The 24,920-nt window shown below is 46.8% G+C and overlaps 1 protein-coding gene across 1 annotated transcript; it reads right to left on the reverse strand.

The window, feature by feature from the left end:
* LOC149333147 (lysosomal aspartic protease-like) lies at positions 1-23,756 on the reverse strand. Its single transcript, XM_089557660.1, has 8 exons — positions 23,680-23,756; positions 16,605-16,665; positions 14,229-14,346; positions 11,308-11,386; positions 8,881-9,216; positions 8,052-8,199; positions 1,383-1,472; positions 1-180 (listed from the first exon to the last, which is right to left on the reverse strand). The coding sequence occupies exons 1-8, from the start codon at positions 23,754-23,756 to the stop codon at positions 1-3; spliced, it is 1,089 nt and encodes a 362-aa protein (XP_089413786.1).
* Positions 23,757-24,920: the final 1,164 nt, after the last annotated feature.

Here is a 24,920-nt window from a genome sequence, read left to right on the forward strand (position 1 = left end):
TCACTTGGGCGAACGTGCGATCGCTAAGCCCACTCGTCCTCGCCCAGACGGATCCAGGGGAGCCTCGAGGACGGAGTAGGCGCGTCTGAGGAAGACATGCCCCAAGTGCCAGGTCGCATTGTGCATCTCGCCAGCTTCAACGAAACCACTGTAACATTTTGTGCCTGATGGCTCCTCCTCCTGAAAAACAGAGCGAATGCCACAAATCTGTAACGAATTGCGTAGCCAAATATATTTAGTGACTAGTATAAGGAACACCCGATCGGAAAGAGCGCGACAGCGATAGCGTGTGTTCCATGTATAAAGGTTGAATTGAATATAATGTCTCGATGAGAATTATACCGGAATTAGTATGTCTGTGAATAGGCTAACTTCTTAAATATGCTATTTATTACTATAAGTTCGCAACTAAATCTTCATTTTTTCGCGCTGTAGTCTGTTCTGTGGATGATAGTTTTAAGCAATTTATCTGTTTTTGGCGCGTACTGTCTAGTCGGCCATTGTGGAAGTATAAAGCGGTGTTTAGATGCGAACTGTCTCAGTCCAACACTTGTGCGTACTGGAGCTTGTGTTTCGTTGAGAGTCACTGGTTTTTCACTTCACTAATACCCCTGTCACACGGTCACTTTCAATGCTCATTGAACTCGATCTGCATCGAGATTTTCGAGCACGCTTGAAACATCCGGTGCTACACGGGCATTTTCAATGCTCCTCGAGAAGATTCCCTCATGTGTGCTAGGTGGCGCCAAATGTTCCTCCAACAGCCATAACAAGGTGATGTCCGGCAACACTGTGCAGTCGGGAGCAGCGGCAGCCAAATCCGCAGCCAGACGTGCGACGCACCTCTGTACCTCTGTTGTTTTGCGATGGAACCCGAGGGTCCGCAACGCCTCCGCGATTTTTGCGTAGACTACGGCGTTTCTCTTCTGGCGCCGCAAATTATCAGGCGGTCTTTTCAGCAGTCGATGAGAGCGGCTGTCTCGCGCACGCTCCACAGTTTGTGCGTCGACGAGCAGGAGGAGGCCATCTTTGTTGTTTACATTGACGGCGAAGCTTGGAGCGTGGTGTCGAGATTATATATAAATATGTTTGCATATAAGCAGGCATAGTGTCTGAAAATGTTCTGTCTTGCATTTTAATCAATTACAACAACAACAGTTGTAGTTTTGCTTTGTTAACTAGTCTTTATTTTTATAGCTTCGTGAGAGCGAAAGTGCTTTCGATTGTGCTTGGAACCTCAAGCACTCTTGAGGGGCCGGCATCGAGTCAAGCAGGATCGAGCTCGATTGCGCTTGAAAGTGGCCGTGTGACAGCCACTAAGACTATCATAGAGAGGCTCTTATGCAAACTTTACGGTGCCACAGAACGGGCTAGCGGCGTACCTTGATTACGTAGTCTCCGGGCCCAAAAGGGAAATACTTGGGCCCAATAATCAAAATCATGAGTTCATCGACGTCGCAGTCAACTTCGTACTGCATGGCGGCATAGAAAAAAAAGTGCACAAAGCGTGAACAATACAGTTCATAAAAGATCTTTCTCAGAAAACAGCAAGAAATTCATACATTGGCTGCCATTGGCCTGAAATTGTAACATATGTTTTTTGAAGGATGTGTTGTGATTTTTGACGGGATCATTAAGGCAACTAAAGAAACGGATCAGAAAAACTGCCAAGGGCTCTTAATATTACTTACGTGCTTTGAATGCGAAAGTAGCGCCTGATCGTAAGCTCTGTTGGCTCATTCATTAAAGATTATTTTCTTTTTAATGACACACGTCCTGATTACCATACAGACGTAAGGACGTTCATAGACAGGTTTACCTTTACTCGCCAAGAATTAACCCGGTTTTCGGGTCCTAAGGGCTGCGTGCTGCCCTCACAATCTGAAGGTGCTTGGTTCAATTCCCCGCACCTATCGAAGATGATTCATTTTTCTTCTTTGATGTATTATCTCACGGTCCATTGCTGACGTCATGCGAGAGCACGTTCACGTCAGTGCGGAATTTCGGCCGAAGGAAGGCGACGGACTCCTGCTTTTGTACCAAGAGGACACAGTGCTTTCGCATTAGAACAAAAAAAAAACAGTTATTCGGCGCTAATTCCCTGTCTTCTTCAGGCGAAGGATAAAGAAAAGTTTTAGAGTTTTGGCACAACAGACACATGTTTTACTACACTCGTTAACAAATGTTTAAGGTATTGAAGGTAAAACTCCAGGGGTGGCGTGTCCGTGACGGCAATTCCGCCAAACAGTTCCGACGTAAGACTGTGCGACTGACCATCTTGCGCAGTGCTGCGCGTGACCAGCAATCTGTGGTTGGGGCAGCTGGCGCCATCTATGTAAAAACGACAGTAACTAGGTATGCCTAGCAAATTTGTTTTAGCGAAGAAAACTGTTTGTCTTTCAATTACACTGATGAATCTTAGAAGTTGTGTTTGAAATATGCCTTAAATAACGGTGATTGATCACATATATTTTGGTGAGGCTAAAATTAATAAGTGCAAGCTGGTAGTATTGTCTGGCGGCCTAGGAAGATTGGGCATGTTTCCTGTTATGGCTGCCGCAGCATTTCCAGAAAAGGGTGTCGTGGAGTATGGACATACACCGCTGGCCACGGTACCGTTCCAGCCATCGTGGTTCCAGCAAGGTGCCAGCGGTTCACGGGCATTGCTAAGTTACTTCGCGCGATTCTCACACCGCATCTAAAGGCTGGTTCACATGCAAGCGACTGAGCGATTGAGCGGCGCGACGCAGCGAAAATTTCCAACTTGTTGAAACCACGCCGCTCGTCGCAGCGACGACTCAAAACAGGTTTTTCCGTCGCGGCGGCAGGATTCGCTAGCATATTCGCTTGCATGTGAAACAGGCTTAAGGCATGAAAGGGCACGAAATGCCCTTTAAAAATCTGACAGTCGATCTGGCATGGTAAGACAGGTTTAACGTAAATGAGCACTTTAGCATCATTTTGAAGCGAGAAGCTTCACTAGGCTAGTCAACACCGGGATCAATTTTAGCCACAGCGACGCATGCGCGAGTTCACCGCGCTACGTCACTGGAGAGGCGCACGTGGTCGGCGGAGCCGCCGCCGAGCGCGGCTCCGCCGGTCGACCTTCGCCGTCGTGCGCGCGCTCTGCGCGTGTTTACGGAGTGTGCACCGGTGCGCGCTCGGTTTCCTCGTATGACGCTACTTGCAGCCGCGTGTTTACCACAGTTACTACGCATGCGGAAGGAGGGCTATATAACGCGCTTGCCTGCACCGTTACCCTGGTGCTCCCAGTGCAATGTGCGCGAACTGCGACAGCCATGACGTCAACCAAAGCATAACTGCAGCTTTTCTCTTGTATATCCGGGCTTAACCAGAGCTAAGCCACTGCCAATTTTTTTGTTTCCGCTTCCAATATCATATTCGCTGCTCTTCTCGTCGTCCAGCCCGACAATACTCTTCCTCAGACAATTCGAACGGCCCCTGGTTAGCCGCTATGCTAACACGAGAAGCAGAGGCACGGCCGAACGTGTTCAAACACGCCTAGCTGCGAATGCGAAGTGAGCCGAGATTTCCTTCTAAAGCCAGTGCGGTTAAAGCATCATTACTTTTATTTGTGGTATATTATCTGTCTTGCAGTTAGAGTATTACTTGTTTTTATTGATGCTATTCTACAGTAGTTCTCCCTTTATGTGGTCTCGGCCATGGTGGTCGCATTTAGGTGGAGACAGAATGCTAGCTGCCCTTGCAGTGTGCAATGTAGGGGCAAGTGCATGTTTAAAGAACACTAGGCGATGGGGATTTATGAAGTCCTTCACTGCGACGTCGCTCATATCCTGAGTCGCTTTAGGATCTTAAACCCCCGTGCGCCAGCTACGGCAGACCAACATGTGACGCCATCTGTAACGCCCCCTGTGACGCGAGCGCTCTCTGATTGGGTGCACTACCTGCGACGTCACGTATAGCTCGCGCCTCTGATTGGCCCCTCCTTATCGTGACTGTTTTCCTCCGCTTATCCTTAGTCGGCGCTCCAAAGGTGAAAGCTGAAATTTGCTTCATGAATCGGGTTTTGGTTGGAGTGGTAGCCTTAGTGCCAACGCATTGAAAAAACATGGGGTGTTTCCTGTGAAAACCTGATATATACTGTTGTGCCTATAAATCCAGATGTAGAAGCCCATTAAGCAGAAGGTGATAAAATTATATATAAAGATTGTCAGCGTGAATGCACGGAAGCCGTCTTTTCAACTTCGCTCGAAAGTGTAAATGCTAGCTCTCTATCTGCATGGAGTTTCGTTTCTTTTCATAATCCATATTGATTTACTGCGTCTTTACAAATGTTTACGGGCTGCTTGCATTTGCTTAGTGCAAGGAAGCGGATCTCGATAAGGGAGCGGGCCCTGGGCATCCGTTACAGCCGCGTCGTCACTGCGGTGGACGTGGCTGTTGCGACGCGCGTCCTACACTCTTTCCTCCTATATCTTTAAACTCTCCTCTATCTGCGCAGGGTAGCGGTTGTGGCTCAGCTAGATTTAGTAGGCAGACCCGTGCAATTTTATCTTCCTTCTGTCAGTCGCGACAAGAACATATTGAAAATACAAGGTATGTTAGAAAAGTATCCGACTATTTTTTTTTTTGCGAACACTCGATGAATATGAAAAAAGCGCGCTAGCATAAGCCGACCTTGAACCTTCGTGCGCAGGCACGAATTTTTTCCCGCCTGAAAATGGCGTCAGTCGTTGGGACGCAGCGTTTGAGTGAGGCAGTGCGCAGTGCTCTCGTCGGTTTTTTATTGCAAAGAAAATCGCGGAGCGTCAGGAGGAGCGCTACTGCATCAAATTTTCCCAGAAATTGGGCGACAACCAAGTGTAAATCATTCGGAATATTCAGACGGCTTTCGGTGACGATGCTATGAGCAGCACACAGATTAAGCAGTGGTACAACTGGTTTAAAGATGGCCTCACATCGGCGGAGAGCGAGCCACACTCCGGTCGTCCATCAACATGCCGAAATGACCAGGTCATTGCCGAAGTGAACGTTGTGGTGATGCGGGACCGTCACGTGACTATCCGAGAAATTGCGGAAGAGGTGGAGATTTGGCCATGGAGAGAGTGGCGGCGAAATTCGTGCCGAAGCTGCTCACGATGGAGCAGAAGCAGCTTCGTGTTAGTCTCACAGGACATGCTGGATTCTACAAACAGTGACCCCGATATCATCAACACCATAATCACTGGTGACGAGACTTGGGTTTACGGGTACGACCCGGAAAACAAATCCCAGTCGTCACCGTGGAAGCATCCCACGTCACCAACACCACAGAAGGCCTGCAAAATGCGGAACAACGTCAAAGTCATGCTGACTGCTTTCTTTGACTCCCGCTGTCTGGCACACCACGAGTACGCACTCCACAAGGTCAAACAATGACCAAAGAGCACTACAGGGATGTCCTCCGTCGCCTACGTCATGCTATGCGGCGCAAGAGACCGGAGCTGAGGTCAGCAGGAAATTGGCGCATCCATCACGTCCATGCCCCTGCACATTCCTCGCACTTGATTAAGACTTTTTTGGCGAAAAAGCAGACTCCTGTAGTTCAGCAGACTCCTTACTCTCCTGATATGGCCTCCTGCGACTTCTGGCTGTTTCCCAAAGTCAAGAAGCCATTGAAAGGAGCGCGATTTAAGACAAGGGAGGACATTATGGCTGCAACGACAGCTGTGCTGAACTCCTTTCCGAAAGGGGCTTTTTCGAAATATTTCCAACAATGGCAGCACCGCTGCGAGAAGTGTGTGGAGTCCCAAGGAGACTACTTTGAACGTGATTAAGTTTCCGACGCTCCAGTTATGCCAGTTTTTTTTTTCTTCGGCCAAAGGTCGAATACGTTTTTATCAGACCTCGTATTATTCTGTTGTTCATGGTGAAGAGCCGTACTGGTCGCGGTTCAGTTTTCGGCATGACCACTATCTCTGACATATTCAGTGGAACTGCCAATAAGTCATCCTAAATGGACACTTTTACGCTGAAGCTCTCTCTCACAAATATATTTTCTGCTCAAAATTTCCGCACGCTTTCCCCCAAGAGCAATGCATACCGCGAACATTTTCTTAGCCTGCCGCTCAGAGCAGCTGCAGATATACCTGGTAAGCTTCATCTCCCTGCTGATTTTTGGCTGTGGTAAAAGCTGTAGATTTTTTTGTTGAAAGGAATTTATAACGCATTATATAGCACTCCCCTGACAGTTATAAAAATTCCATTGTTACCAATTTCTTTTCATTCCGGAAGTATAAATGCGTTAACTGCATCGTTACAGTATAGGCGAGTTCAGCATTAGGACAAAAAAGTTGCCCCTCAGTTGAGAGGTTTATAGAATTGAGTGGCTTGCCTTAGGCGTAATGCCGCATGGAAAAGCAAAAGCGCCAGCACAATGCCGGTTATCTTGAAGCGAAAAGCGCAATGCGAGACAGACAAAAAGTCAGACGAAGAATGATAATGAACAGAGCGCTTCGTCTCACTGTTTGTGTGTGTGTGTGTGTCCCATATTGCACTGTTCACTTCATGATGCATGATAACGGATAGCTCGCGAGAATATCTGAAAGCAGTACTAGCTCGATGAATTGCTATTTAAACTTAGTGCACCAACAAAATGGCTTTATTTTAACATGTGATGTTAGGAGGCGCACCAAAAAGCCTTAGATTGTCTTAACAAAGGAGTGTGCCCCCTTCCTACAGTAAACAGCGTCCGCAACAGTGTACAGACAACAACAAAAGGTAACCAAGCTTGCCTAGACATATATTAGGGCAGAAATGTTTTTGAAGAGAAAAGCCGCAAGCATGAAAACGGCACAAATGATAGAAAAAATGAACAGTACATTAACATAAATTCTGATGAAAGGAGCAGGAACATGCAATTGATATAAGGAGGCTCTCAACACATCATGGTCGATGCCACAGTTTGAGATTCACAGTAGGAACTAAGAAATTTAGGAATTTGAAAGCAAAATTATACCGGAGACCTCCACTACCGCACCTCTTTCTTCCTTTATTCTTTCACTTCCTGCTTTATCTCTTCCTTTGCTACGCGGTTCCGGTGTCCATGGAGATAAGTTAGACAGTTACTGTGTCATTTCCTGTCCTCAAAAAAGCAATTTGAAACATTTGAGGGCCGTATTTGATCGTAAGAGATGGCGTATGCGAGATGGAGCTGCTTCGTGTTAGGTAAAATTTATTTCTTGATTGCAGGTTAGCTGAGCGATCAAAAAGGAATCATGACTTTTTCGTCTTCTTTCATACCGTTAATTTAATAAGGCTCTGTAGAGTTCCGTAGGTGTTTCCGTAGGTTTCCTCGATGAAAAAAGGGGTTTGTTGTGATCATAAAACGGTACATTCGCCATAATGCGGATGGTCCTTTTCAGCATTTTTGTAATCTGTACGTGTTTGAAGATATTGTCGTGACCCACGCAAAGTGGGAATAGAAAAAATTTTACATTATTGGAAAGCTGTAAAGTAAAATGTTGATATTAACGGGCAGTAGAAAATATACCTTTATAGCATACCTGGACATTTGGCAAGTTTCTTAATAAGGCTGTCGATATGCACATGCAATGACATATTACACTGGAATGTCTCGCTAAGAGACTTTGATAAGGGGGTTGTTTCAATCTGTGTTGAACCAAAGTAAGAGCGAGTAGGTGGTCCAGTGGTTGATTTTTTGGTCTAAAAAATTGCTGTAGTTTTGTATGCATTATTTTCATTGAGGATGCTGTACTCCACGCGAAAATATTACAACTTATTGTACAGCCTTTGTCCAAAGTTTGGAGGCCAGGGATTTTGTTTCTGAGCCACACTGTGTGGTTCGTAATGCATCTCCAGCGCTACAAATTTCCTGACGGTAAGATGATTTCTAGTCCTGCCTCTTCCAATGGGTAGGGCTGCCCCGAATGCTTCAGGAGTCCCACTGCGAGGCTTAGAAGCAAACCCCCTGGGCTCTAAACTTTTGACAAAGACTGTGCATTAGATCCTAATGTGCACTTCATTATCATAATGGTTTAGCATTCATGCACTGGTCCGGTGGTACTTACCCTCCCGCCTCCCACCTTTCTCCCGCCAAGAGAATGGTTGATTACTTCAATGTCACCAGCCGGGCCTCCAAAGAAGGGCTCAGTCAGAGCCAGCCGAGCCCTGGAGTCTTCAGGAGGCAGTGTTCTCTTTAATGTGCCCACTTGGTACCTGGATTTGTAATTCTCATTTGATGTAAAAATTTCAGCAAATTATCGAGACCAATACTAAATCTCGTTGAGTTGCTATCACCTTAGGCAGCAAGCCCTACCACACTTCGTTTCCGTTTTACTATGAAACACGCATTTTTTCAGGTATTGTGAGAGCGGGAGATTTCAAAGGTTGCAGGAACATACAGAAATAGGAGGTTTCTGTCTATTGTATTTTGATACAATACTACTCTTATGACGTTCATAGGATCACGAGGAGTTTAAACATATCTCATGTCGATAAAATTAAGCTGTGAGTTGAAGTAAAATCAGAAATTTACTTTGGCTTAGAGTACGAGTTTCTAATAAAGCTAAACATTGAAACACAAAGCCAAGAAGAGTTTCAACGCGACACAAAACACAAAATCAAATGTTTAAACAGTTTGTCTTTTCGATTCCTTGGATTTTTTGTTTGTAACACTTTTAAATGTTTTGTGATTAAGGAGAGCTTTTGATGGAGATTTTCAAGGTGGCACCATTCCGCTAGCATCTAAGCAAATGGTCTCGGGGTTCACGTGAAACAGTTTGTTCCTTTTCATAGCATTCACTTGAAAGAAAGCGTAGTTTTTCTTGGGGACTTTAGTTAGGCCGGGAATAAATCTTTTAAAGAAGAGTTACCTTTGCTCGGGAATATTTTACTTACCCGTCGATGTCAAACTGGAAGCCATCACCGAATGCTTCTACGAACCCTAGTGAGCCCCTATAGTAGCGCTTGTTGACACCACCGAACAAGGCTTCCCCGAGAACATCCTCGTTGGTGCTGAAGTAGAGGCCCAGCCACGGCTTTCCTATTACTCCAGAAAGAGCCATTTCTCTCAGTGGTGAATGTGAGCCCAGTCGCAGTCCGCAAACACCGTCGAAAGGATAGTCTACGAAGCTCGGCACATGGAAGCGTCTGCCATTAAGGAAAAACTGTTTCCCGATGTCCACGCCTCCTAGTTCTTGCGTGTCCATGGACTCGACTCCGGTGATGTTGCCGCTGCAAGGACGTACCAGGATCCATTGAATACCAATGTGTGGAATGTTTGATCAGTACTCCGAAAAAGATGAGATTGGTTTAACTCCGCTGCACCGATGGTGGAGCGATAGCTTTTTTCTTTCCTTACTGTGATTCTGCTGCTTCTTATCTCTTGGCTTGATTCGCTGTTTGCGACTGTGTCTCCCTGGCCCCCATGAATTTTTTTTATATTGCTGACTTTATTGCAGACTGTGGTAGCTGTGCATTCTTTGTAGATATCTTTCAGTATTTCCAAAGAAGACTCTTCTACGCGCTGATTCCTCAATACGTGAAAGACTGTTCTGGTTTCGACTGGGTGAATGCTTTCTTGTAATCAAAGAGAGCTATACGTAGGGGTTGGTTATATTTTGAGCGTTTTTCTTTCCCCTGATCGGTAGTGTGAATACAGTAGTATCCTTTATGAAAGCCTGCCTGATCACTTGGTTGATTAATGCCTAAAGTTGTCGTGATGCTTTTAACGATTACGTTATTAAGTACTTTGTAGCAAACAGACAGTAGGCAGATCGATCTGTAATTCTTCATGTCCTTGACGTCTCCTTTTTTATAAACTAAGATAATGGAAGCGTTCTTCCAAGCTTCTGGTACGCTCGAGGTCAGAAGGCATTGCATATACAGGGCGACTACTTTTTGTCGCACAATTTCTCCTCCATCCTTCAACAAATCTGCAGTTATATGATGCACAGCAGCTGCTTTCTACCTTCGCATTGCTTCCAAGGCCTTTTTGACTTCCTCTAACGTTAATTGCGGCATATCACAATGATGTGCGCTACTGCCTCTGTTATTACCGCTTTCATTATATTGGCTACTAAGTAGATTAGTGCAGAAGTCTTCGGCTTCTTTAACTATCTTCTCCATACTGGTATTCGCATTGCCCGCATTGTCTCTCAAAGCATATATTTGATTTTTACTGATGCCTACTTTCGTCTTCACTGCTTTTAGGCTACCTCCATTCTGTAGAGCATGCTTGATTCCCTCCAAGCTGCACTTCTTGGTATCAGATACGTAGTTCTTATTTAGCCTTGATAGCTCGGCCAGTTGAATTCTGCCATTATAGTTAGACGTTTTCAAGTTTTGGCTTTTCTCAATAAGATTTTTCGTCTGCTGATATAGTTCGCCGGCATCCTGTCGAGCCATCCTACCGCTTGCGTCCACATCGCATTCCGTTATAATGCTGTGAGGTTGTCGTTCTTTGTTTGAACATTATCGTCTTTCTCAGTAAAGCCGAATATTCGTTCTGCAGCGATAGCATGCATACCTCTACTTTCCCTCTTAGCGCTTAATCGTTAATGGGCTTTCGCTTTACTATTTTTTTCCAATCCATAGTCTAGACTACTTTAGTTTGAGACCTTACAATTGTGCGGCAGCAACGACGCATCCCTCGAGGACCTCCACATCCTGCATAATACAAGGGTCAGCGAAAAGTATGAAGTCGATTATATTTGCAATGTCACCATTGCGGCTCTTCCACGTCTACTCCCTGTTCTCTCGTTTGCAGAAGAAGGTTTTTATGATCCTTAACTTATTTCTCTCTGCGAACGCTATTAATAACGTAACGCTTCCCTGCTATTCCTAGAGCTTGTGGTAAACTGTGTACATGAGTTAGCGTAGTATCGAGAACAGTTGGCTCACATCGACATGAGTGAACTCGTCCGAAAATTCATCTAATTAAAGAACTCGAGGCGTTGCGTCCTTTCGCCTTTTCTTGTGTGTTAGGCGAACGCCGCTGTGTTCTCATCGTGTTTGCTAACAATGCAAGGTATATATTTCGTATCCATTCTGCAATACCATAACACCCAGACAGTGCTTTCTGCTTTTCACTTAGGTCTTTGCACAGCCTCATTGGATTGTGTAGCAGTTTCACACAACTTCTTATCCTCTATCATCCTACAAATTATAACCAGAGTACCAATTCATGATTAGAAGTGCATTGTAAGTTATTGCAGCAATCGATATTTGACGTTATGCGGGAGTGAATCTGAACATAATTTTGTAAGCCCTCAAAAGAGGCGCAATGTCTTTGCGTTTGCTGTTTTTTTGTGCTCACATATTTACCTGCCAAACTCTACCAAACCACGAACATGTTGGGTGCTGTACGATGTCGATTCCATCCAATGAAACATCTTGTGCCCATCTAGAAAAGAATGTGTCTAGGTTTAGATCACACTACCCGCGCCAAATAGACCGATTTGGCAATGCAAGAAAAAAGGTTTAATAAGCAAAAATCTAGACGCCCTAAAGAATCTTTCTGCGAATTAACAGCCTCAACTTGAACGTCTATTTCTACCGTGCGTCGAGGTAAGAGTGAAAAAGATATAACGGCTTATTCATAAGCTACACAATATACAAAGGCCAATGTAGCAGTGTCCTAGTGGCAAATCTCTATTGGAGGATAGGATCTAGAATGCCAGAGCTCTCTGTTCATTTGTTTCCTTTTCCCACTTACGCGAAACAATATTCAAAATTCTTCCTTTTCTACGTTTTTCATGACAAGTATTGCCTTCTGCTCGAAAACTTGGCTTCTTTTTTTTATCTTTCTTGCCGTTGACAATAAAAATCCGCTATTTCACGCATATCACGCGACCCTTTTCTACATCTCAAGAAGTGACAGACATTTCTCGTCTTTTGTGTTTTACTTCGTAATGGCAATCGTATATACTTATAAACATATATTACCAAAGCTATCTTATAGGAAAGCATATATTCGCCCTCTAACGATGATTTTCTACGCACTTAAAAGCAATTTTCAACGAGATATACGTCTCTTTTCGTATCTCTTGAATATACTGGTGCCATTAAGCCTCCGGAAGGCTTTTATGATCTCAAGATAACTGAGTTCTACAATTCCCCAATCGTGTACGAATGTTCGGTCCTACGAAAACAATGCTCTCCTTCAATTATTCAGATGACGCTGTTCGTATGATAGAACTAGCTTACAAATATCACAGGTTGTTCTCCCCTCCTACATATCTAGAGATGCGGTGCAGGCTGAGTTCACATTCGTAGTACATGCACCTGCGTACCGCGGTTTAAAAGGGCACCAAGAGAACATAATCCTTAGATGTGTCGTGATATAGTCCATGCAGACCGAAACATTAAGAGACTTGGTAAAATAAAACTTTATGTCTGTAGGCTGAGTTTAAAATAAGATTGACAAAACTGTCGTTGAAAAGTGAAGTACGGTACCACCAAAATGGATCCGGAGCCCTCTACTACGACTTCCCTCATAGCCTGAGTTGCTTTGGGGTGTTAAATCCTACAAACATATCCTAATTTTCCTGAAAACTTCATTACAGAGCTTTATCGCGAAAACGCCTAAAAGCTCTTGTCCTACTGAAGTCGGAACTCTAACGTACTCTCTCTGACTGCTTTGGAACATGACAAAAAGTCTTACCCTTGTGAAAGGTATTTTCAATCTTTTTTTTACACCGCAGATTATGGTTCTTGGAATCTTTATTCGCCTGGCCACAGTCAGGAAAGTGTTTTACGTGCAGCAGAGATATTACAAGCTAGCGTATTATTCCTCTTGTTGAATTTGAATAAAAGAACATGTAATGGTCTAGATGAAATCCCGAACACTTTTTGAAGTGGTATGCAGAAGCAGCAAGCTAGTTTCTTTGCTTAATTTTCTTAAACCCGATCCGCTAAAGCAGCGTTCTGCCTGAGGGGAAGGTTGCAATGTAATTGACATACCATATTTAGGTGGGATCCGTATTCTAGGAAACAAGTTAATTGTAGCTCTAGCTCACGACGAAGTCGCGTGTAATTGTTACCAGCGGATACAGCGTCGATTAAACAATCGACTCCATCGAAATCAGCACGGCTTCCGAAACAGCCTATAAGCAGTCACCCAACTGGTGTAAACCCTTCATGACGACTCAAAACATCAATGACCGATTATAGAGAGAACTGGTTTCCGTGAAGTTTTCTAGAGCATTCGATTCTCTTCCCTACTTGCAAATAGACATCTTTTTTTGATCGTGATTTCTTGTGCAACAACTCCCGGTACTTGCAATACAATAACGACGTTTATGGTACTGTTCTTGTTTTGAACGGTGTGGTACAAAGCTCCGTTGCCCCCCCCCCCCCCCCCCTCCGGTGTGTTCTCATTGCACATAGGTGATTTTACAAACCACATCGACGTCAAAAACCGTCTTATTGCAAATGACTGCACAGTTAATCCCATCCCCCATGGTGCTTTCGAGCTCTGTACACTAAGACGGCGGAGAGTTACTGCTGTTTTGCTTTCCTGAAATCTGCGTATTATCTTAGCGGCCATAGCAAGCATAGGCGGCGCAGAACGAATGGATGAAAGGTTTTGACGACTATATCCAAACCTCAGCGCGAGAGGCTTCCTGTTGAAGACATGGTTAGTGAGGCTGCTTGCATTTAATCCTTCCAGGTAATGAAATAATTTTACCCATAACACGTCAGTTATAGCGACAATTACTGTTCTGCTGCACATGCGTCATGACAATCATAAAAATCAAAAACATAAAATAAATAAAGGAAACATCCGAGTTTGTAAGGTAGCGGGAAGCAAAAGTGATCTAATTTCGCCGCTGGCTTTTTGTATCCGGAGCTAAGCTACAAATATGCCAAATTTTTATGCCCCACATTCGAATTGAAATGTTCGGTGCGTTCTTGAGCTTTGGCCACATTTCGTCTTCTCCATTTTTTTTGTTTTATGTCACCTTTCCTGCAGTGCTGCCCTCCCCGCTTTGTCTCCCAAATTCCCTTTCTCATGCAGAGTGGCATGCCAGTGATTTTTAAACGCCGGCTAAATTCTATGCTTTTCTTTAAAAAGTTTCTCTCTGTCTTTTTCAGGTTGGACTTCACGTTTTTTTTCTAGGCTGTTAAGGATGGGGAGGCGCTCTGCTTCCACTTCAGACGATGGTCGCTCCAGTTAGCCGGAAATGGGAGCTAAAAAATTAGAAGTTTAATTAGGAAAAAAGTAGAAAGTTCTACATACGTACAGCAAGGCTCGCCTCTGGCGCAATAGTAAGCGATAAGCCAAGTAGAACCCAGCGTGTCGAGGATGACATTAAACACTTGATGGGGCGTACCGACCTTTAGCACAGTGGTGTACGTCACCTGGAGAGGACAGCAGAAGCACAACTACAGCATGGGCTACTGACCGGTGCCTCCAGCACTTCCTCGCAGGTGTACCCAGCAGAAAACCGCGATTTCTAAACAACGCATATAAAAAACAGCGCGGCAGACCGGACCATAAGGAAGAGACACAAAGCATGAGCGCTGTGGAAAAACAGAGTAGCCGTGCTCTATATGTGCCTGTGACGATGAGGCTTATGTAAGCAGAAGAATCGAGCGCTAGTGTTTTATGTCTCTTCCTTACGGTCCCGTCTGTCGCGCTGTTATTTGATGTGTCATGAACCAACTGCCCAGCTAATTCCACTCTTGGTTCTATTTTCTTCTACATCAAGCTCATCTGTTTCGTGGTCCCTTCAAGATTTTTCTATTTGCATCAAGCTCACTGTGACAGCCTGAACCAGAGCATGGCTAGTCTCTTTTTCCAGAGCGCTCGCTATTGTTGTTGTCCCGTCTGTCACGCGGTTATTTATATGAGTCATGAACAAACTGGCCCGTCTAATTCCACTCCTGGATCTCAATAACAATACAAGCATAATGAAATCTTATTAAATCAATCGTGGATGTTTGAATCCTATGGTGCATTCGATATCATACTTTTTCAAGCACCAAACAGAATTACGCCATTGATATTATTCCATAAGGCAATGTCCAGAAAACAAACCGTTCACTTTGCGAACATGTGCCTTACGGGTCAGTTTTCCCGTGCTTCTGTTACTGAAAGCTTTGCCAACACGCCTAGTGTCCTCATCGATCTCAGCTTCATGGCCATCAGGCTGCTTTGTATGTTTTTAGCATATTCTGGGCAACCCATATTTCACGGAGTCAACATTAAAGGGGTTCGGCCCCTGCAGCCGCCGAGCTTTGCTCAAGCAGCCACGCGCTTCTAAACATGGCAACCGCTGATGCGACTGCTTTGGCCTTACTGCTATCGGGGTGTTGCTGTGGCGCCGTGTGCACACACTGCTTGCCGTTATCCGCCGAGGCCATGTGCCGTCGGGGAACACTGCTTATGGCAAGCTTTTTCCTGCAGCCAAGCGTAGTACGTACTGGTGTTGCTCAGTTGCTTCATGCCAAATAAACAGGTCTTCTCTCAAATGGCAGTATTAATGGTAGTAAGGGTAACATGCTTGACAGTAATAATGGCAGAAATGTTTGAATAGCCTTTGCTAGAAGCCACGGCCTGAAATGATATTATTTTCAATTCAGCGCATATAAATAGTTGATGCTGGTGGGTCTGTACTGCAAAACCATTAAAATATATGAAATAACAATTGTAGAAAGAGAAATAAATTGTAATTATATCAGTTTTGTCTGCTCTGGTAAGTCTTATTTTTAAAAATGTGTTGCTATTTCTCTCTGAAAAGGTGCAGGTTCTTTTTTAACTCGATTGACATAATTGACCTTAAGAATTATCCAAGGACAGAATCATCGCTTCTGAAGGCGCCAGCATAATATCTACTTTGCGAGGGTTATGCGCTATGTTAAAAACGAAGGCACGGTTCCCTCACAAGAGCTTTTGGTTCATTCTCACCCACCAGTTCGAAAGTCTTTATTTTATACCAAACTCCCTCTTTACGGCATCACAACGTAATGATGTAGGGAGGGAAAATTCACGGCACCGTTTTTAGGTTTCTGATTCCACATCTCCTTATACCTACTGATTCTAGGGTTTCGAAGCGCAGAGGCTAAAAGCTTCGCGAAAGGAAAATATTTTACGTAGTTTTCCCTGTACGGTAAGAAAGGCCCCTAGTACAGGCGCGGCCATAAGTAAACGGAGCACGCTAATGATTTCCAAGTGGAATCACGCTTTCTCTATTGGTAATGAAGAAGCGTTGTTTGTCTACTACAAAGCCCACCAACCTCCGCTACCAGCATGCGCGCACCACTGCTTGAAATTTCAATTAGGTAACGCGTGAAAAATATTCGAAGACAGTTGTGTGCTCCTTTTACTTTTGTCCGCGCCTGTACATGTATATATATTTTTTCCAAAGCAAGGGTGCTTTAGCGCCTTTCTTTTGTTTCCAATATGAGACATTTTGCATGGGCTGACCAGTCTGAATAATATGCGTCCGTGGAGGCTCCCTTTCTGAGAGTGCGTAGATATGATAATCATCTCTTAACGGAACTAGGCATTTTTGCGAGGCGATCAAACGCCTCTGAGATTAGAAGATGGCAAAGAGTTTGCGCAAAACGTTTAGGTACGAAGCTGCTGGCTGGTGTTACAACAGATAACTACTCACATTTTTGTGGTTCACCAGTGGCACGGAGATTGTTTGGGAGCGTTCTCTCGCAACAAAATTTCTGTAAAGATACAGATATGGGGAATTTCGACAATTGCATTCCAACTTCCATGCTGTACTTCCACATTGCTAGGGAGATATTTTGTAACATTGGTATATAATGCTCCGTACTGCGGCGCTTGTATCCTAACGAAGGTACTAATTTTAAATTTCAGTTATTTATGGACATTGCACTAGAGATCTCTTAAGATCCCAGATGGCTGGGTAAAAGATTAGGAACGGATAATATTCTCAACGCCGAGAAACAATTCGAGTAACAATTCAAATAGGGGAGCTACCGTAGATGGTTCCTCTTTAAAACTGCGAATAAGCAGAGTAACACGGGCATGAAGAGGAAGCGACTATTATATAATGTCGGGGAGAGATTTACAAAATTTTCATTTGCAAGCACCAGTTCGATTGCGTAATAGCGGGAAATATCGGTATTTAATTTCATTTCACTGTGCAACGTATAGGCCCAAGATATATTATACTTGTGGGTATTCCCAGTTACTTCCTGCATAACGCAAGCCTCTGGTGATGTTCCTAATTCGCCATCAATCAGAGATTAAGTAAAGATTTTTTGAGAAATTTTGCACCTCATATAGGAGCGCTGTATTTAATCGGCTGCCATCCTATCTGACGCACAGCCAGTACTTCGTAATTTATTTCAAAATAAATTTCACTGCACGCCGCTACCTTTTCAGCTTTAAAATGTGTGGCGCCCAAACTATGTCTGCGTATTCATCTTTCGTCCTAATACGTAACATACATACCAATTTGTTAACGCTGCTTTGTGTTTCATTTATCACCCCTCAGGAGGCCTAAAGTCGTGTTTGCCAAAGGCGTTAAATAGTGTTTGTCGCCGGTCTAACTAAGCTTGGAATTATTTAAAATTTTGATTTGTGTAACATGTAGCATATAAACTCAGAAAGAAGTCTCTAATTGATAGCATAGTTAGACTTTAGTGATTATATTTTTTCCGTAATTATAGTACCAGAATAAAACGGTTTCTTAAATCCATACGGAGCAGAGTAAACTAGAAATGAAATAAATTTTGAAATGAAATAAAACATTGTTTACCTGTTTCCAACATCCGATAAAATATATACATAGCTGCCCGTGACAAAACGCATTCACGTCTAAAGATTAAAATTCATGCTTCGCAGGCGCAATTAATTTAAAGGAGCTGTAGTGTGCCAACTGTGACAGGTTCCGCTACCGCCATGCGCCGACTCTACGCTCAGCCTGACGACGACGAAGTTGCCCCCGCTCTCTTGGGGCTGGCTACGCCCGTCTAGCTGCCAGATCCTGCACGGCGCCTAATAAACGCACCCCTACAATTGGTGGAGGTGCTCGGTTCGTCCCCTACCAACCTGGAACTCCGGAGCCGTACGCTGCCGCCTGTGTCAACCATGCCAGATGAGACTGCCCCAACACCGGCGGCCAGTTCAACCACCGTCATTTGTTCTGGCGCTATCCGGCAGCTTGACGCTGCCCTCTTCAGTGGCACTGCCGACCAAGATGTTGACGACTGCTTGTCATCGTATGAGCGAGTGAGCAGCTACAACAAGTGGGATGACACTATCAAGCTGAGTAACGTCATCTTTTATCTCACGGACGTGGCGAACCTCTGATTTCGAAACCATGAGGCGGACCTACCCACTTGGCCCGTATTTATGAAGAGTTTTGCGGAAGTGTTCGGCCGCCCTGCGGTGCGCAAGCTCCGTGCCGAATAGCGCTTACGGGACCGCGCTCAACACACCGACGAGACCTTCGCAAGTTACATTGAGGACATCGTTGACCTCTGCAAACGTGTCAACGCCGCCATGCCAGAAGCGGACAAGATTCACCAAATCCTCAAAGGCATCGCTGACGGCGCATTTCACATGCTCCTCGCGAAAAATCCTACCACCGTCAGTGAGGTTATTAAGCTTTGCCAGAGCTACGACGAGCTCCGCAAGCAGCGCGCTTCTACACGGCGTGCTGGTGTCTGCGACGAGGCCCTCTCTACACTGGCCCTGGGCGGTACTACTCCTGAGGACTCCCCTCTTCTCAACCAAATCAAAGCCTTCGTTCGTGAAGAGGTCGCTCGCCAGCTGTCCCTCATATCAAATTTTCAAGACCCCGCCCGCCAAGTTCCTGACTCGACCCCGTCTTTGGCTCCTACCATTCGCCGTGTCGTGCAAGACCAAGACGCTGATCTGCTACCGTCAAGCCCTGTGCTCCCGCCTGTGACAGCACCCCTGACGTACGCCCAAGCAGTGGCCAGGCCACGACATACGCCGGCACCCGATTCCTACCAGGCCGCCCCTTCTTTCCGTCCTCCGCCGCCGTCTGAGCCCCTGTCTCAAGCTCCGTTCTCAAGAGTTCGCCCACATCCTACGAATCCCTGGCGTACTGCGGACAACCGACCCATCTGTTACGCCTGTGGTCTGCCCTGCCATGTCGCGTGGCTTTGCCGCCAGCGCCTTCTGCCTTCTCGACCTGATCTGCGCTCCTACCCGTACGATGCCGAACTGTCCTCGCCGAGAAGGCCACCTGGTCCCCCCTTTGTTTCCCCTGATCGCCAAATTTACACCACTCGCCGATCGCCTTCCCCTAGACGCCGTTCCCCTTCTCCGATGCTGCGACGTTCTAGCTCCACACTTTAGGGAAACTAACAGCCGCAGTTCCGGGGGCAAGAACTGCGCTTGTTTCGAACTCAAGTCCTCCGTGCCGTCCCGCTAATGTAATCGTAGTGTTCGTGGAAGGTGCCAAGGTTCTCGCCCTCGTCGACACGGGCGCTGCAGTATCTGTTATAAGTGAAGCTCTCTGCCGCCGACTCCGCAAAGTGACTACCCCACTTTCTGACTTTTCGCTTCGCACCGCCTCATCACAGCGCATTCATCCCTCAGCCGCATGTACGGCCCGTGTCCTCATTCAAGATGTTTTGTACACCATCGAGTTTATTGTGCTGTCTCACTGTTCACACGACATCATCCTGGGATGTGACTTCCTTTCGACCAATCGTGCCGTTATTGACTGCGCTCGAGCTGAAATCGCCTTTTCTCCGCTGTGTGACGCTCCCTTTTGCGACGTACCTATGCAGTCTACCAAACTTGTAGTCGCGACTGATACCGACATTCCTCCGTTTTCTGCTGCCCTCGTACCCCTCTCCTGTGCCGGCGTCACTCATTCAACTGTTTTCTTCACGCCTTCTGAAACCGCTTGCCGCCATCCCTGCTTCTCTTTGCTGTTCTGCCGATCGACTATGGACAAAGTGCAATTTACGTCTCGAACCCATCTTCGTGCCCGTCAGCAGTGCTCCGAGGTGAATGCCTCGGGCGTATTGAAGAACTTGATTCCTGCCTTCCCTACCCTATTCTTGATACCACCGCTTCCTTCCATGTCGATGTGCTCAGCTCTTGTGATGTTAAGAATGATCCACCGCCCTCCGACGTCTTCCACCGTGCCATTGACGCTGACCTTCCACCCGCGCTACGTGATCAATTCGTCGCCCTCCTCCAGCGCTTCAGGTCTTCTTTCGATCTTCCTCAGACTGCCTTGGGCCGTACGTCTGTCGTTGCGCACACCATCGACACCGGTACACACGCCCCTCTTCGCCAGCGCCCCTATCGTGTCTCGGCTTCTGAACGCTGCGTCATTTCTAATCACGTGGACGACATGCTCCGTCGGGGTGTCATACAGCCCTCTCACAATCCCTGGGCGTCTCCTGTTGTGTTGGTAAAAAAGAAAGATGGTTCCATCAGGTTCTGTGTTGATTACCGCCGGTCCAACATCACACGCAAGGACGTCTATCCCCTGCCACGAATCGATGGACTGCTTGCAGGGAGCTGAGTATTTCTCCTCGCTGGATTTGAGGTAAGGTTACTGGCAGGTGCCCATGGCTGACACTGATCGCTCAAAAACTGCCTTGATAACACCTGGCGGCTTATATGAGTTCAACGTCATGCCATTTGGCCTTTGCAACGCCCCGGCAACTTTCGAACGCCTGATGGACACTATCCTTAGTGGACGCGAGTGGGAGAGTTGTCTTTGCTATCTCGATGACATCGTCGTCTTTTCTGAGGACTTTTCTTCTCATCTCACCCGCCTGGAGCGCGTTCTGACTTGTCTTACTGACGCTGGGCTCCAGATGAATTTGAAAAAGTGCCGCTTTGCTGCCCGACAACTCACCATTTTAGGAGATGTAGTCTCTAAAGACGGCATTCTTCCGGACCTCGCCAAACTTCGTGCAGTTGCCGAATTTCCGAAGCCCACCTCACCGAAGCAGCTCCGTAGCTTCGTTGGCCTTTGCTCGTACTTCCGTCGCTTCATCTTGAATTTCGCCTCGACCATCGCTCCTCTGACCCAGCTACTCGCAGGCAGCTCCAGCCTCTCCGCTTGGACGCCTGCTTGCGATGACGCCTTCGACACCTTGCGCCGCCTTTTGGTTTCGCCTCCTATCCTGCGCCACTTTGACCCGACTGCGCCTACTGAGATCCACACTGACGCCAGCGGTATTGGACTGGGTGCCGTTCTCACCCAACGCAAACCTGGCTTCCGTGAATATGTGGTCGCCTACGCCAGTCGGACCTTGAGCAAAGCGGAGGCCAACTATTCTGTTACCGAACGAGAATGTTTGGCCATCCTTTGGGCCATTGGAAAATTTCGTCCCTATGTCTACGGTCGCCCGTTCTGTATAGTAACCGACCACCATGCCCTGTGCTGGCTGGCCTCTCTCAAAGACCCGTCAGGCCGCCTAGCTCGCTGGGCTCTGCGATTGCAGGAGTATGACATTCATGTCATTTACCGCTCCGGCCTCAAGCATAATGACGCGGACGCTCTTTACCGCTCGCCGCTTCCTAGTGCTTCATCGCCTGCTCCTGTGTCTGCTTATGACTTGTCCTCGCTTGCCACTGCCGACATGTCAACCGCGCAGCAGAAAGACCCTTGGATCGCCACTTTTATTAACTTCCTTTCGAGTCCTACGACTGATAATTCGTGCCGTTCTCTCTTACGTCAAGCCCGTCACTTTTCTATTCGGGACGGTCTCTTCTATCGTCGCAATTACCTGTTCGACGGACGCAAATGGCTCCTAGTGATCCCCCGCCCTCTACGCACCGACATTTGCGCCGCTTTTCATGCGGACCCACAGTGTGCCCACGGCGGCGTGTTGAAAACCTACACGCGTCTGCGTCTCCGATTCTACTGGCGTGGCATGTACCGCTTTGTTCGCCACTTTGTGCGATCTTGCCCATCCTGTCAACGGCGTAAATGTCCGCCTCACACCTCGCCTGCTCCACTGCAGCCGTTACCCTGCCCTGCCCGCCCGTTTGACCGCGTTGGCATAGACCTCTACGGCCCCCTCCCTCCCACTCCCGCTGGTCACCGCTGGATTATCGTGGCCGTGGATCATCTCACACGTTAGGCTGAAACGTCTCCACTACCATCTGCGTCTGCCCGCGACGTGGCTTCCTTTCTTCTAAAGAACCTGATTCTTCGCCATGGTGCTCCTCAAGAACTGCTCAGCGACCGTAGACGCGTATTCTTCAGGCGCTCCTCAAGGAATGCCGCACTATCCATCGAACCGCTTCGTCTTACCACCCTCAGACCAACGGCCTGACCGAGCGTTTCAACCGAACCCTCAGTGACGCGCTGTCCATGTACGTCGACGCCAACCACTCCAACTGGGGCCAAGTTCTTCCCTTCGTCACCTACGCATATAACACTGCGACACAAGCCACCACCGGATTCTCTCCCTTTTTTCTTCTGTACGCCCGCGAGCCCCCCTGCACGATGGATATTCTTCTTCGCTACCGGCCCGACATTTCCGAGTCCACGCCACTCTCCGACGCTGCCAGGTACGCCGAAGAATGCCGTCAGCTTGCTCGCTCGTTTACCACACAGACCCAGTGGCAGCAAAAACATGACCACGACACTTCTGCGGCCTCTACCACCTACCCTGCCGACTCCCTTGTGTGGCTCTGTGGAGCCTACCACAACTCCCGGCCTTTCGTGGAAACTGCTGCATCGGTATCATGGTCCCTACCGGGTTCTCCAGCAAACCTCCCCGGTCAATTATATTGTTGAGCCCGTTGCACCCGCTGCGGACTTGCGTCGCTGTGGCCGCGAAACCGTCCACGTCAACCGACTGAAGCCGTACTACGACCCCTCTGTTCTTCCTTCCCCTTAAGACGCCAGGCTGGCTCCTTTTCACCCGGGGGAAACTATAGTGTGCCAACTGTGACAGGTTCCATTACGCCATGCGCCGACTCTACGCTGAGCCTGACGACGACGAAGTTGCCCCCGCTCTCTTGGTGCTGGCTACGCCCGTCTACGCTGCCAGATCCTGCACGGCGGATACGTCTCTTGAGGACGCCTAATAAACGCACCCCTACAGAGCATATTGTTAAGTCAATCATCTAAAATAGCTAACTTTAGAGAAAAACATCGGTAAAGAGCCTGTCTTGGTCTGGCATAGACCAAGATAGGGCAGCTCCTTATAACTGTTGGCTAGTCCGCCTAAATATACTATTGCAAGGAATATGTGTTTACACGTGAGTACTTTATGAAGAAGTGATTCTTGCGACAGAGATTCATGTTTCCTTTGATATTCGCCTGTCTGTTTACGCACTTTCGTTATGTTTATTCACAGCAAACTGATAATGAACGCCGTGAGAAAATCTTTGGACAATCTGAAAAAAATTGCCCTGTTTCTTGAGTGGTGTTCACCCGTAAGGATGTATGTCTGGTTCCTATCTACACGTTAAATTTCTTTTTCTTACTGAAAATGGCACTGCACGGAGAACGTTCACTCCTTATGCACATGACCCGGATAAGCAACCATTAGGCTGAACTGCAAAAGAACTTACACAACAAAATATCTGCAACGTTTGAATATTTTGTTCAATAGAGACCGGAAAGGAACTTATCTGCTTCTTATTCACGTAAACTGGCCACCGCGAAAAGAAAAATTGAACATGAATAACGCAGTCAAAACGAATACGTCGTACCAGGTTTTCCAACAGAAAACGCGCGAAATAAAACGCACCCATTTCCTTGTCCGGAGCTGCTTCCAAGGAAGCCAGATAAAATGGCCAGGCTTAGCCAAAGAACCAGCATCTTCATGTCGGGCAGCTGAGCGCTGTGTGCGGTTTGCGCTGCTCGGAGTGTTTAGGTGCTTCGGTAACCACACGATACGCCTCTATCTCTTTAGCAGAGCGTTAGAAAGGGTCGTTTTGCTGTCGTTGCCAGTCCCACATGTGTCTGCTGAGGAAGCAGCTGAGGCAGACCCTCAAGTAGCTCTGCTAACGCTTGAACGAGTATCTGCATTAGCAAAACTTCGATGCCCCAAAACACACCAAATTTCTGCGTCACAGCTTTCTGGCATATGACAAAATATTATGGTCGGCTTGAGTAATTAGGTAGAATGTGAATTATGTGCGCTAGAAGTTGGGGCTTCCCATTCGGTTCCAGTGTTCAGATCCAGGGTTTACGGATGGCAGTTGTTTGGATAGCGATAATTGGTTAGTCTCCATATATACGTAATTGGTTATTCTCTCCATTCATAGATACTTGGGAGACTTCCAGCCACTCTTGACGCAGTGGTGCAGCGGTCAAGGAATTAATTACTTCTTTTCTGTGCACGGCATGCATTCGGTGGGACTTGGGTTGCTTGGTTGGCCTTCCTGAGCATCCTCTCATGAGTAAATGGGGTACTGCTGACATGTCGAGCAGCTAGCTCAAAGAAGGGAAACGTGCTCGCGCTTATGGACTGGCATCAAGTGGGCCACTATCACTGCTGCGTGCGAACTGGAGGGAGTGAAAACAATTATGAAAATAAAGAGTTGAGAAGATGTGCGCGTTAAAGCCATCACGTGCATCCAAGCGACTAAATTGGCTGCGGGAAAGCAGCTATCCTTTTGGCATGAGTCTGCTCTAGTGGCGCTGAGCGGTAGGACAACGATAAATCATCCGTGTACGACGGCCCGGCCACCCCGCCGAAACAACAACGTCAAGGAAGCGAGCACAGAGGTGCCCGACAAAGAAAGGAATACATTATGCTCAAAGCAGCACAGTAGCCATTCACTCTAAGCGAACCCCTCAATAGCGCGGTTGAGGGATGACAAGACGCAGCAAGTGAAAGGCTCAGGTGAGAGAGAAAGGCTGCAATGGACTGCTTCGAAATAATTTAGACCCATTAGAAGAACTAAATTACATGCATATCTATATCCGAGCTCTTACCTATAGTAAGTAGCTATAGCCAAGTGCAACGCCTCACCGCATGAAGTT

Source organism: Amblyomma mixtum, chromosome 8 (genome assembly GCF_055824585.1).
Source record: "Amblyomma mixtum isolate Tamu chromosome 8, ASM5582458v1, whole genome shotgun sequence".
Classification (NCBI taxonomy): Eukaryota; Metazoa; Arthropoda; class Arachnida; order Ixodida; family Ixodidae; genus Amblyomma; species Amblyomma mixtum.

Coding starts and splice junctions, on each gene's coding strand:
- LOC149333147 (XM_089557660.1), bottom strand. CDS start 23,756: ATGAAGATGCTGGTTCTTTGGCTAAGCCTGGCCATTTTATCTGGCTTC. Junction 16,666..23,679: donor AGCTCCGGACAAGGAAATGG/GTGCGTTTTATT, acceptor GTATCTTTACAG/AAATTTTGTTGCGAGAGAAC. Junction 1,473..8,051: donor GAAAGGTGGGAGGCGGGAGG/GTAAGTACCACC, acceptor GCCGCCATGCAG/TACGAAGTTGACTGCGACGT.